General features: G+C 43.5%; 1 protein-coding gene across 1 annotated transcript; it reads right to left on the bottom strand.

Moving 5' to 3' along the window:
* Positions 1-86: 86 nt before the first annotated feature.
* Positions 87-14,601, bottom strand: LOC133758025 (bromodomain-containing protein 8-like). The gene is made up of 6 exons (XM_062189085.1): positions 14,323-14,601; positions 10,051-10,205; positions 4,131-4,220; positions 2,842-2,910; positions 723-900; positions 87-155 (listed from the first exon to the last, which is right to left on the bottom strand). The coding sequence occupies exons 1-6, from the start codon at positions 14,599-14,601 to the stop codon at positions 117-119; spliced, it is 810 nt and encodes a 269-aa protein (XP_062045069.1). The 3' UTR covers positions 87-116.

Here is a 14,601-nt window from a genome sequence, read left to right as displayed (position 1 = left end):
TCTGGGCCAGAGTTTCAGGAAGAGGTCCAAACTTGAGAAAAAAGGTCAGAGTAGCAGCTCCAGGTCAACCAAATACATTTTCATCACCCACTGGATTGGCTGGTTCTCACTCCAGACTACTTAAGTCTCCTTTTGTCTAACCAGATACTCAGCACCTGCAGGGTCAAGGCACAAATAGCGAGCTATGAACTTAAAAGCTAGAGGATTCAACATAATTTTCCCCTTATTTGGCAAATAGATGCAATTAAACTTTTTTTTCTTTAAAGTATAATGCTGCCCAGAAAAGAAACCCCCCAATGTTTCTTTAAAGCTACTAAGTCTTTTCCCCCAAAGATAGAAAACTGTGATGTGATTAATAGCAACAGTTGTAGTAACCAACAAATGGACAGTGACTCCAGCCTTCGGTTTGCTGTTCAGTCTTCCGACTTGAGGCTCTAGAAGCCGGAGTTCCCATCACTTACCTATCCCCAGCTTTCTTGAGAGGTCTTCACTGTTGCCTGTGTTGCTAGACTACATCACTTCACCTCACTCTCTACTAAAAATAGAACCTACTGAGGCTCAGGGTCCAAAGCAGCAGACACAACACCAGGTGTTGAATCACCTCTAAATATAAACTTTGGAAACACAGCACCACCTCAACATCACCTTTACTGTCACAGACTTTCCAAAACCAGATCGTAGTGGCTACACCCCTTTTACTTGCAGCACTCTACAAACAGTACCTGAATCTGCTCCAAGACTTCTCGCTGCATCTCCACAGCCATATGGTACACATGATGATCAGAATCATTGTACATCACAGCATTTTGGAACATCAGCATCAGGTCCCGCTGGAACTGAGCCAAGGTGCGAATTCGTCCCTTAGACAGATTTCTCTTCAGACTAGTTAAGTCCATGGGTCTGTAAATTGGCCAAGAGAAAGAGAGGAGATCAAACATTAATATGGAAGAGGTGGTGACCTACCATGCTCTTTTGGAGAATTGGTTCCTAACAAAAATAAATAGCAAAGTAACAACTCCCATCAGATAAAAGTAACTGCGATTAACATTTGACTGTTCATAGTAGGCTAACTTCTACTATAGGCACTTTCTGTAGTAACTTAGTCCTCTGAACCCATAAGGTAGGTATCATCATTATTTCCACTTAACCTCTAGAGAGGTTAAGTACTTGCCTAATGACACACAGCCTGGATTCAAATTCAAATCAACCTGACTACAGAACCCCATGGTCCAAGCCACTATTCTTACTGTGGGTGGTTGGCCAGGCATCAGAGCTGTAAGGGGCCCCAATTATCAGTTTGTCACACAATAGTTTTTGGCTGTTGGCAATGTAGTCATATAACAGGTATTTAATCTACTTCTCTTGTTGCATAAATCAAAAGTGAATTTTTTTCTCCTTTCACTAAGATGAAAAGAATGGAGATCAAATGAATAGTCACATAAATAAATATTTACAAAGAATAGATATATAGGAGAAAGCACAGCAGTGTAGAAAGGGCTGAACTGGAAGTAAGAATCTATAGCTTGGGGCAGGCGCCGTGGCGCACTAGGTTAATCCTCCGCCTGTGGCATCGGCATCCCATATGAGCCCCAGGTTCTAGTCCCAGTTGCTCCTCTTCCAGTCCAGCTCTATGCTGTGGCCTGAGATAGCGGTGGAGGATGGCCCAGGTGTTTGGGCCCCTGCACCCACATGGGAGGCCAGGAAGAAACTCCTGGCTCCTGGCTTCGGACTGGCGCAGCTCTGGCCATTGCGGCCATTTGGGGAATGAACCAACGGAGGGAAGACCCTTCTGTCTCTCCTATAAACTGTAAACCCTGTAGACTCTACCTATCAAATAAATAAATAAATAAATCTAAAAAAAAAAAAAAGCATCTATAGCTTTACTCTGCTATTAACTGTTGGTTGTTCATAGGTAAGTCACAACCACCTCTGGACATTAATTTCCCCATTTATATTACAAAGGAGTTTGTCTCTGCTATAGTTTCAATGATGATGTTCTCTCTGAAATTCACATTGAAACATATTCCCTAATGCAACAGTACTGAGTTATTGGAGAGGTGATTAAGTCATGAGGACGCCACCCTCATGATGGGATTAGTACCCTTATAAAGGAGGCTGAGATTGAGGGAAGCCCTCCTGCTTGTCTATTCTTCCTACCATGTAAGAACACAGCATCTGCCCCCTCAGGAGGATGTAGCAATAGGGCACCATCTTGGAAGCAGAGAACAGCCCTTTAGATATCAGTCCTGCAGGCAACTTGATCCTGAACTGCTCAGCATCCAGAATCATGAGAATAAATTTCTGTTGCTTATAAATTACCCAGTCTGTGGCATTTTATTTTAGCAGCACAAATGGACTAAGACAATCTCCAAAGATTCTTTCCTGATTACCATACTGACAGCATTTACGACACAATTTTAGATGAAGTATACTACAAAATTCCAAAATATTACAATTAACCAAGGTTTGTAACCAAGGTTTAGGTTAACATCTTTGCTTTAGCACACCTATAACTAACTACCTGAATAAGTATAGGATTTCTTTTAAAATTTCATTCCAAAGAACAGGGTCAAAACTAGCAAAGACTAATATATAATGAACGGACTGTAGTACTTAGAAGTCAACACTGCAAATAAATAATAAATAGCCTACATGATCCTTTTGTTCCCTGTATTCTTTCCCTAAAGAATACACTGAGCTCACCATAACTTACAAACTTCTTAGGCTGTAAAATGTATCATGAGTTTACATGTAAAAATAAATAATTTAATGGATGGGAAATAAAAATCGAAGTCAGATCTAAAAGCAACCAACCTTTTTTTTAACCCCTTTTCCACTGACCTTTTTACCACATCCTTGTATCCTGGGGCCTGCCTTTCTGACACAGGCTTCAGAAATGGACTGCTGAATCTGTTAACGGACAAACCCAAAGAGGATGAAGTAATGCTGGAAAATCATTCTAAATGAAAAGAGTGAACAAAAACACTTAAAAACTATGGAGCAGAACTTAGTTCTTGTTAGACCTGTCTTAGGGAATGCCAACTGTGAGTGCCATCAGGAAGAATCTATTAGTTTTCTCTTGCCAAATAGGAATAGCTGAACAAAAAACTACACAATATTTACTACTATACTGATTAATGGTTCAAAAATTTATTCAAGGGGTTGGTGCTGTGCGCAGTGAGTTAACACCCTGGCCTGAAGTGCCAGCATCCCATATGGGCACCAGTTCAAGACCTGGCTGCTCCACTTCCAATGCAGCTCTCTGTTATGGCCTGGAAAAGCAGTAGAAGATGGCTCAAGCCCTTGGGACCCTGCATCCACGTGGAAGACCCAGAAGGAACTCCCAGCTCCTGACTTCAGATAAGTGGAGCTCTGGCTGTTGCAGCCAATTGGGGAGTGAATCAACAGATGGAAGGCTTCTCTCTCTCTCTCTCTGTGCCTCTCCCTCTCTGTGTAACTCTGATTTACAAATAAATAACCTTTAAAAAAAAAAAGAAATTTATTCAAAGTTCCTGTGTTCTCTGTGGAAAAAAAGAGAGTCCACCATTTTGAAAAGTAGGTATACCTAGTCTAAATACAAATGTTATCATCTCATTGGAACGAATTTGTAGATGCAGTTTAAATGTCACTGCAAGTATGTTTTTTAATATTTATTTATTTGAAAGTCAGATTGAGAAAGAGAGAGAAAGAGAGAAAGATTTTCTATCTGCTGGTTCACTCCCAGATGGCCACAAAAGCTATGTGTAGGCCAGGCGGAAGCCAGGAACCAAGAACTCCATCCAGGTCCTCCCATATGGGTAGCAATTGCCCAAGTACTTGGACCATCTTTTGCTGCTTTCTGAGGTACATTAGCAGGAGGCTGGGTAACCAGCAGAGTAGCCAGGACTCAAACTGGCACTCTGATATGAGATGCTGGCATTGCAAGCTTAACCCACTGTGCCAAAATATCAGCCCCAGCAACTATTTTTTGTATAGACTAGTGAAAGCAGATATGTGTACTTGTGAATAGGCCAGGTTTAGATATAAGATCTGACTCCCAACTATGGATTGTGTGATGGGTGAATTATCTCCTTAATACATGATACTGCTTTAGTTCTAGACATAATCTTATTATCATTTTGGGGACCTACCTGTGACTAGCAATCATCTTCCAAACTGGCATAACAGTCTTCTTAAACAGCAAATGATCCTGAAGAGGGTCATCTTGGCTTAGACCAGTCCTATGGCATAAAACATGACAGAGACAGTAACTTCACAAATGGTATTCTGTCTCCCCAGGTGGATAAAGAGGTTTTCTCAAGACATCTGCTTCCAATTAACATCTGAAGGAATATAACACCACAGGAATAAAAATATACTTAATGCTTCTTAATGGACTCCAAACTCTATATTTTTGTTTATTCCCTTACTTATCACTATTACCCAATGAAGTAGTTGCCTTCTTATAAAGTGTTCTACAAATCTACAATTGCCTGTGGTGCCTTTTCCACTCACTCTAATTTGCTTTTTAGCACTTGTGATTTTAAAGAACTGGTCAATGAAAGTAGTGTGTTCACTGAAGTTTACCAAGTGCCTTTTACAGTTCCTAATACATAGCAGGTGCTCAATAAATATCTAATAAATTAAACTGATCCTGTTTTTATGCAGAAACATGCTACAATGATAAGTATCTTGCCCATGTTTCCAGGGAAGGAAATATTTTGTTTACATACCAAAGAATTCTCTTATGTTTCATCTGAATGCCGTACAACTTTTTTTCTTTTTCGCTCTCTTCCACATAGTAACCTTTAAGATACCTAAGAAAATTTCATTTTTTTTTTTTTTAAATTTTTGACAGGCAGAGTGGACAGTGAGAGAGAGAGACAGAGAGAAAGGTCTTCCTTTTTGCCGTTGGTTCACCCTCCAATGGCCGCCGCGGTAGCGCGCTGCGGCCGGCGCACCGCGCTGATCCGATGGCAGGAGCCAGGTGCTTATCCTGGTCTCCCATGGGGTGCAGGGCCCAAGGACTTGGGCCATCCTCCACTACACTCCCTGGCCACAGCAGAGAGCTGGCCTGGAAGAGGGGCAACCGGGACAGGATCGGTGCCCTGACCGGGACTAGAACCCGGTGTGCCGGCGCCGCAAGGCGGAGGATTAGCCTAGTGAGCCGCGGCGCCGGCCGAAAATTTCATTTTTTCTCATGATCCCTCTCTTTTCTTCCCCTCTCCTATTCTTCCTCCCTCCCTCCCTTCCTTCTTTCCTTCTCTGAAGGAATTGTCTTATTTACTTGGCTTTTCTTTAGAGATGCAACTGTCAAATGTTTTGTTTTATTTTTAATGAAAATGTCTAATGAATTTTAAATGAATTCATATTTATAATGAATTAATGAATTTTATAATGAATATTATATTTCCAGTTGGAAAACTGTCTAATTACTGGATAGTTAAACATCATGTTACACTGCTTACTTTATACCCTCTAAATAGGTTCTCTTCACATCCTCATTTTGCATTATGGAACCAGATGGTGTTTACCTATCTTTAAAAATATTTATTTATTTATTTGAAAGAGAGAGAGAGAGTGTGTGTGCACACACGCGTGCAAGCACAAGCGTAAGCAAGCCATTCTTCCATGTGCTGGTTGGTCACTCCTCAAATAACCACAATGGCCTGGGCTGGACCAAACTGAAGCCAGGAGCCTGGAACTTCATCCAGGTCTCCTATGTGGCTGACAAATGTACAAGTACTCGGGTCATCTTCTGCTGTTTTCCCAGGCACATAAGCAAGAAGCTGGATCAGAAGAATACACAGGAGTTGAACTGGAACTCTAATATGGGATCCCACCATTGCAAGCAGCAGCTTAAACCACTATGACACAACATCAGCCCCTGTCCACCAATTTGAGAACCATAACCTTCATTATTTTTCTTCAATCTGAGCACCTCCACGTAATTATTCATCTTCATTATATCACACTTCACCTATATCTAAATCACATACCACAAAAATCATACAGGTTTCACTGTGGTCTATAGTCAACATACCCTTCAATGCTGTTATAGAATCCTACCAGAACAACACATTTAAAGCCCCCAAAACAATTCTTTCTTTGTTTCTGGTCACTCAACTATAATCAGCAATAATTTCTTGGTACTGGTGGTATAACTTCATTCATACATCAGCGTTAACAGATACTTAATGTTTCCAGTGTATGAAAGATATTATGCTAGTTTCTGTAACCTTAAAATCAACCAACTTTGTTACATTTTTTAATTTATTTTTTATTTTATTTATTTATTTATTTTTTGACAGGCAGAGTGGATAAAGAGAGAGAGACAGAGAGAAAGGTCTTCTTTTGCTGTTGGTTCACCCTCCAATGGCCGCCGCAGTTGGCGCGCTGCGGCCAGCGCACCGCGATGACCCGATGGCAGGAGCCAGGTGCTTCTCCTGGTCTCCCATGGGGTGCAGGGCCCAAGCACTTGGGCCATCCTCCACTGCACTCCCTGGCCACAGCAGAGAGCTGGCCTGGAAGAGGGGCAACCGGGACAGAATCCGGTGCCCCGACTGGGACTAGAACCCGGTGTGCCGGCACCGCAAGGCGGAGGATTAGCCTAGTGGGCCGCAGCGTAGGCCCAACTTTGTTACATTTTATGAAACAATCTCTTGCACATTTTTATATTCATCTACTGGGGAATAAATGTCAAGCAACTACAAGTAAAACTGGGAGAGCAGAAAGGTGGTGCTCCAAAGGCTCTAATTCTCTACTCCTCAGAGTTAAAATAGCTTAAGAGAAAAGCCAGAGAAGAGGTGCCTAGAGAATGTCTCTGTTTTAAAGTAGTTTTAGGGGCAAGTGTTGTAGCACAGTGGGTTAAGCTGCCTCTGGAGACTCACACCGCTTATCAGAGTGCTGGTTCAAGTCTTGGTTTCTCTGCTTCTGATCTAGCTTCCTGGTAATGCACTTGAGAAAGCAGCAGAGGATGGCCCAATTACTTCGGTTACTGCCACCCATGTGGGAAACCTGGTGTTTTCAGTTCCTGGCTTCAACCTGGCTCAGATCTGGCTGTTACAGGGATTTAAGGGGTGAACCAGTAGATAGAAGATCTCTCTTTCCCTCCCTCTCACTCTCTCTCCCTTATCACGCTACCTTTCAAATAAATAAACAAGTAAATAAATTTTCAAAGTGCAAACAAACAAACAAAAAACCCTTAAGAACCCAGCTCTCTATCTCCCCTTAAGGTATCTGGTCAAGTAGACTTAATAATTGGTATCTATTATTTTCTAATAAAGATCTCATGTTTAACATAAATTCTAAGATAAGCTGATAAGAAGCACCATCCAACAGACTGAATGGTTAGGAGATAAAATGTCTCAGATGTCAAAATTTTCTATTTTTGGTAAAGTCACACAATGTCATGGAAGTATTCTCTTGCTCTTACTTGCATAAGGAGTTATAAAAAAGCAAAATAAGTCATTCTTCAACAAGCTAGGTTTCAAGCTATAGTTATGTACACAAATTTGAAATCTGTTTTAAAAATATATGCATGTTTCAGCTGTACACACAAAATTACACTAGGACAATTATCGGTTTTACCTTCCCACAGCTAATGTGGATGGATTTGGGATGTAGTAAAGAAAAAAATAGTTCAGACTATATTCTCTCATTAGATAAAGACCAGAAAAATAACTATTTATTTATTGCCATAATAAAAATAACTTTGCTATTCTGCTTTAAAAATTCATTCAATTAACTAAAAATAATCAATATTCTAAAATGGGCTCTTTAGCCCCCATAATTATCTATGAGACAATTATATAACAATTTCCCAAGATATGTGAAAAAGAAACCAAAGAAATCATAAACTTCAAAATAATTTTTATTTTAAGTTCAGAGGAGTTATTTCAATACTTTTAAACGAGGTATAGTTTGGGGGCCGGAGCTGTGGCACAGTAGGTTAATCCTCCACCTTCAGTGCCGGCATCCCATGCAGGTGTTGGTTCGAGTCCCAGCAGCTCCTCTTCTGATCCAGCTCTCTGTTATGGCCTGGGAAAGCAGTAGAAGATGGCCCAAGTGCTTGGGCCCCTACACCCGCGTGGGAGACCTGGAGAACACTCCTGGCTCCTGGTTTTGGATTGGCTCAGCTCCGGCCATTTGGGGAGTGAACCAGTGGGATGGAAGACCTCTCTCTCTCTCTGTCTCTCCCTCTCAATGTCTGTAACTCTACTTCTCAAATAAATAAATATTAAAGAGGTATAATGGGGCCGGCACTATGGCATAACAGGTAAAACCGTCACCTCCAGAGCCAACATCCCATATGGGCACCAGTTTGAATCACCGCTACTCCACTTCCAATCCAGCTCTCTGCTATGGCCTGGGAAAGCAGTAGAAGATGGCCCAAGTGCTTGGGCCCCCACACCTGTGTGGGAAACCAGGAGGAGGCTCCCAACTCCTGGCTTTGGATAGGCAAAGGTCTGGCTGGTGTGGCCATTTGGGGAGTTAACCAGCAGGTAGAAGACCTCTCTCTCTGCCTCTCCTTCTCTCTCTATGTAATTCTTTCAAATAAATAAATAAAAATCTTTTTTTTTTTTTTAAAAAAAGAGGTATAGTTTGTATGATATTAGACTTTAAGAGTTAATGACTCAGTAATGTTTCCTGAATAAATGTAGCTAGTAATTAGGATTATTATGGGACATATTTCTTTTTTAAAAATTAATTTCAGAGGCAGAGAGATAGTCAGCGAGAGACAGAAAACAAGCTCCCATCTGCTGGTTCACTCCCCAAATGTCCACATGGGCCCTCAGAGCTGGAGCCAGGGACTCAATCTAGGTCTCCCACATGGGTGGTAAGAATCCTACTATTTGAGCCATCATTGTTGCCTCCTAGTCTTTACTTTAGAAGGAAGCTGGAGTCAAGAGCCAGAGCTGAGTATGGAAATCTAAACACCTGCCCCATATGAAAAAGAATCTTAATGTTGATCAAATACTTGTTTGGGGCTTGTGTTGTGGCACAGCAGGTTAAGCTGATATGTGCAACGTTGGTATTCCATATCAGAGTGCTGTTTCTAGTACCATTTGCTCCACTTCCAATCCAGCTCTCTTCTAATGTGCCTGGGAAACCAGTGGAGGATGGCCCAAGTACTTTGGCCCCTGCCACCAATGTGGGAGACCCAGATGGAGTACCAGGCTCCTGGCTTCAACCTGGCTCAGCTCTGGCCATTGTAGACTTTTGGGGAGTGAACCAACAGATGGAAGATCTCCCTCTTTCTTTCTCTGTCACTCTGCCTTTCAAGTAAATCTTTAATTTTTTTTAAAGAAACTTTTTTTTTTTTTGACAGGCAGAGTGGATAGTGAGAGAGAGACAGAGAGAAAGGTCTTCCATTTTGCCGTTGGTTCACCCTCCAATGGCTGCTGCGGCCGGCACATCACGCTGATCCGAAGCCAGGAGCCAGGTGCTTCTCCTGGTCTCCCATGCGGGTGCAGGGCCCAAGGACTTGGGCCATCCTCCACTGCACTCCCGGGCCATAGCAGAGAGCTGGTCTGGAAGAGGGGCAACCGGGACAGAATCCGATGCCCCAACCGGGACTAGAACCGGGTGTGCCGGTGCCGCAAGGCGGAGGATTAGCCTGTTAAGCCACGGCGCTGGCCTAAAGAAACAATTTTAACAGCAAAGCATACAGGATTCTAGTTATGTGATGTTAAAATTGTATTTAATTCTATGGGGCTGGCATTGTGGTGTAGCAGGTTAAGCTGCTATCTGTGACACCAGCGTCCCATATGAGCACTGGTTTGAGTCCCAGCTGATCCAGCTTTCTGCTAATGAGCCTGGAAAAACAATGGAAAATGGTCGATGTGTTTTGTTCCCTGCCACTCGTGTGGGAGACCTGGAGTCATTTGGGGAATAAATCAACAGATGGTAGCTCTTCTCCGTGTCTGTCTCTCCCTGTCTCTGTAATTTCGCCTTTCAAAACAAAAAAAAAAACTTAAAAAAACTTTCAAATTGCATGGTAAATTCAAATAGGCATAAATAGAAGTAAAATATAAATCTTCACAACCTTGTATAAAAATCTATACTTACAGCTTTGAGGAGGTTGCATGGCTGAAAAGGATATCCACCAGGGGAGTCTCTTGAATGCTGAAGCCATCATCACACTCACCTGAAGGGGACTCTTCCGTCTCTGACACATACCCTTCACCCTGGTCCTCCTCTTTGGATTCTTGTTGAGCCTGCTCCTAGGAATCCAAGCAAACGCAGGCAATTTTAGAAACAGATTGATGATACTTTACTTGCACAGAGTAAATGAAGGCCAATGTTAACATAAGAAGAGGCCAATTATATGAAATTGTAATAGAAAATAGATAAAGTTGATTTTAGTAGACCCAAGTCAATGAATTATTAATAACAATCTTGCTGGACAAATTTGATTCTGCCCCTCTTTCCCACTCCCCTACAATGAAAAATCACTACTTAGTCAATTCTAGTTGGATGCTACATGCTTTAAAAACTATCATCACTGTGGCCCTGGGGTTAACTATACCACCTGGCCAGATAAAATTCATAACGGGATTTTTTTTAAAGATTTATTTATTTATTTGAATGTCAGAGTTACACAGAGAGAGAGAGAAGAGGCAAAGAGAAGGGGGGGGGGGTGTAGATCTTCCATCCACTGTTTCACTCCCCAACTGGCTGCAATGGCTGGAGCTGTGTTGATTCGAAGCCAGGAACCAGTAGCTTCCCCTGGGTCTTCCCAAGCCGGTGCAGGGGCCCAAGGACTTGGGCCATCTTCCACTGCTTTCCCAGGCCACAGCAGAGAGCTGGATCGGAAGTGGAGCAGCCAGGATCAGAATCGGTGCCCATATGGGATGCTGACACTGCAGGAGGTGGACCTACCTGCTACACCACAGCACCGGCCCCCATAATGGTATTCTAAATTTTACTGATTGCTTATTATAAGTGAGGCACTCTTCTAATTGCTTTACACGAACTGTCTTATTCAAACCACACAGCAAACTACCAAGTAGAAGTAGAGCACTATTATTTCATTTATAGCAGAAAATACTGAGCTTCTAAAATGTTCAGTAACATTCCTTAGGTCACACAACTAAAACTGGTGCTGGCCAGCGCCACGGCTCACTAGGCTAATCCTCCGCCTTGCGGCGCCGGCACACCGGGTTCTAGTCCCGGTCAGGGCACCGATCCTGTCCCGGTTGCCCCTCTTCCAGGCCAGCTCTCTGCTGTGGCCAGGGAGTGCAGTGGAGGATGGCCCAAGTCCTTGGGCCCTGCACCCCGTGGGAAACCAGGATAAGCACCTGGCTCCTGCCATCGGAACAGCACAGTGCGCCGGCCGCAGCGCGCTACCACGGCGGCCATTGGAGGGTGAACCAACGGCAAAAGGAAGACCTTTCTCTCTGTCTCTCTCTCACTGTCCACTCTGCCTGTCAAAAATTAAAAAAATAAATAAATAAATAAAAAATTAAAAAAAAAATACTGGTGCTAACACCATGATTTGGACTCAGGTATTAAGTCTCTGGAGTTAGCCTACATGCTAACCTGCGCAGAATACCAACTAGACAATTGATTTAATTATTCACTTACCTCTTCACTCTCTGTGGTTAGTCCCTGAACTGCACAAATATCCAAAGGAACTGGAGCTTCCTCTCGCTTTCCATTGTCTCTCAGTGACATTTTTTCAGCTTCTAAGGGGTCTACACTGGCTGAGAGCTCTTCAGTCATTCTACAGGACTCCCTTTCTCCTTTTGTAGCTTCAATTTTCCTTTCCTCTCGTTGCCTGGTACAGGATGGAAGGCAGCAGCCTTCACTTGATTCTCTGCTGCTAATGCACAATGGCTCCATTAAATAAGCTACCTGTAATCCAAGTTTCTTATTAGATGCATAGAAACATCAAGGGAAATCATCATCTTCATAATAATGCCACATGCTCACACTGTTACTGTGACTAAGTCTGAGATGACAAGTGGGCTTACTTAGTCCAATCATTTAAAGTTTATGACATCTCATATACACAGGTGCTAGATTAGTTGCTTACGTTATAACAGTGATCAAAACAGACAACGGTTCTTGCCTCTTCCAGGAGCTTATGTTCTAGCTTTTCATCTGAAGTATCAACCAGCGGCTTTTTTTTTTTTTTTTTTTTTTTTTTTGGCAGGCAGAGTGGACAGTAAGAGAGAGACAGAGAGAAAGGTCTTCCTTTTGCCGTTGGTTCACCCTCCAATGGCCGCCGCGGTAGGCACGCTGTGGCCGGCGCACCGCGCTGATCTGATGGCAGGAGCCAGGTACTTATCCTGGTCTCCCATGGGGTGCAGGGCCCAAGGACTTGGGCCATCCTCCACTGCACTCCCTGGCCACAGCAGAGAGCTGGCCTGGAAGAGGGGCAACCGGGACAGGATCGGTGCCCCGACCGGGACTAGAACCCGGTGTGCCGGCGCCGCAAGGTGGAGGATTAGCCTAGTGAGCCAAGGCGACGGCCAACCAGTGGCTTTCTAGGAAAAATGTTGACAACTTTGTGTCACAGACACTTCAGAGAGAAGGAGCAACATATGAACTGAATACTTAAAAGATCTTTACCTAGGTTCTTCTCAATGTGTTCAGTTGCAACTATCCAATTCTGTTTACTTTGGTCCTGAGGGTAACGACATTTTAAAAACACTACCTTGGGGCCAGCACTGTGGCATGTAGGCTGTCTCCATCCGCAGCGCTGGCATCCCATATGGGCACTGGTTCGTGTTCCAGCTGCTCCTTTTCTGATTTCCCCTCACCCCCATTTATGGCCTGGAAAAGCAGCGGAGGATGACCCAAGTGCTTAGGCCTCCACACTTACATGAACACTTGGATGAAGTTTCTGGCTCTTGGCTTTAGCCTGGTCCAGCTCTGGTCATTGAGGCCATTTTGGTAGTAAACCAGAGAGTGGAAGATCTAGCTATCCTTCTCTCTCTTTGTAACTCTGCCTTTCAAATAAATAAATAAAAATCTTAAAAAAAAAACAAAAAAAACCCTATCTTATGGGGCCCGTGCTGTGGCATAGCGGATAATGTGGCATAGCTGCAGTGCTGCCATCCCATATGGGCACCAATTCAAGTCCTAGCTGCTCCACCTCTGATCTAGCTCTCCGCTATGGCTTGGTAGAGAGGCTGGCTCAAGTCCTTGGGCCCCTGTACCCGCCTGGGAGAGGCAGAAGTGAAGCAGCTCCTGGCTTGTGGCTTCAGATTGGCCCAGCTCCTGCCACTGTGGTCTTCTGGGGAATGAACCAGTGGATGGAAAGCCTCTCTCTGCCTCTGCCTCTCTGTAACTCTCCCTTTCAAATACATATATAAATCTTTTAAAAAATAGTATCTAGAAGTCATAGCTTTTTAAACTTCAAGCAGGGGGACAGCAATATGGCACAGTGAGTTAAACTGCCACTTATGAGGCTGGCACCTAGTATGAGAGCCAGTTGGAGTCCCGACTGCTCCACTTCAATCCAGCTCCCTATTAATGTGCCTGAAAAAGCAGTGGGAAGTGGACTAAATGCGTAGATCCCTGCACCCATCTGATAGATCCAGATGAAGTTCCAAACTACTGGCTACTGGTTTTGGCCTGGACCAGCCCTGGCCATTGCAGCCATTTGTGGAGTGAACCAGTGGATGGAAGATCTGCCTGTCTCTCCATCACTGTGCCTTTGAAAATAATCTTTAAAGAAAAAAACAAACAAACAAACAAACTCAAGGAGAATTTATACAAGATTAATCTTCCAGATACTCTCAAGGCAATCTTATACTCAGAAATTCCAGTTCTGGGTCGGAATCAGGCCCCTAATGACTGGAATCTTGAAACAATGTCAAAAAGTATATTTGGGAGCTTACCCTATGACACAGCAGTTTCAGCTGCCACTTGCAATGTTAGCATCCCATACTGGAGTGCTGATTCAAGTTCTAGCTGCCCTACTTCCAATCCATTTTCCTGCTAATGCATATGGAGGAAAGCAGCAGCAGGTGGCCTAAGTATTTGGACTCTTGTCACCCATGTGGGACCTAGTTGGAGTTCCTGGTTCCAGGCTTCTGCCTGGCTCAGACCTGGCTGTTGTGGACATATGAGTGAACCAGTGGATGGAAGATCTTTCTCTCCCTTCCTGTCATTTTGTGTTTCAAATAAATAAATATATTTTTAAAGAATGCACTTGGTGCATATTCTGTATCAGCACCAAGTGCCAGGGATACAATATTAAATCATTTCTGTCAATGTGAGTCTCGTATTTTAGTAAACAATATTAAGAACATTAGAAACATGTGAGGGTAAACATTCTCTTAGAAAGTGGAGGTTCTCCCAGCTTTGGAAGTAGCAGCTCACCATTACCTCAGAAAGAAAGTGGAGGAGGTTCTGGCGGTTCACTTGCTCAGCCTCTCTCTGAGATTCCTCACTGCCTTCATCCCCCGCAAGCAGCTCACTAGGTTCTCTCCTTGGGCTGCTTTCTTCTAGTTCCTCAGCCCCTGGATCCTCAGTTTCCCTCCAGCTGCCCACATCAAGATCCAGACTGGAGTCCCATGAGCTGAAGAGGGACCTGTAGTAGTTGCTCAACTCAGAGTCATTGGGATAGTCTTGTACAGAATCCAACCAAACCCACTCATGCCCCAT

Source organism: Lepus europaeus, chromosome 4 (assembly GCF_033115175.1).
Source record: "Lepus europaeus isolate LE1 chromosome 4, mLepTim1.pri, whole genome shotgun sequence".
NCBI classification, from domain to species: domain Eukaryota; kingdom Metazoa; phylum Chordata; class Mammalia; order Lagomorpha; family Leporidae; genus Lepus; species Lepus europaeus.
Note: the sequence above shows the minus strand (reverse complement) of the source record. Positions and strands in the feature narration are given on the sequence as shown.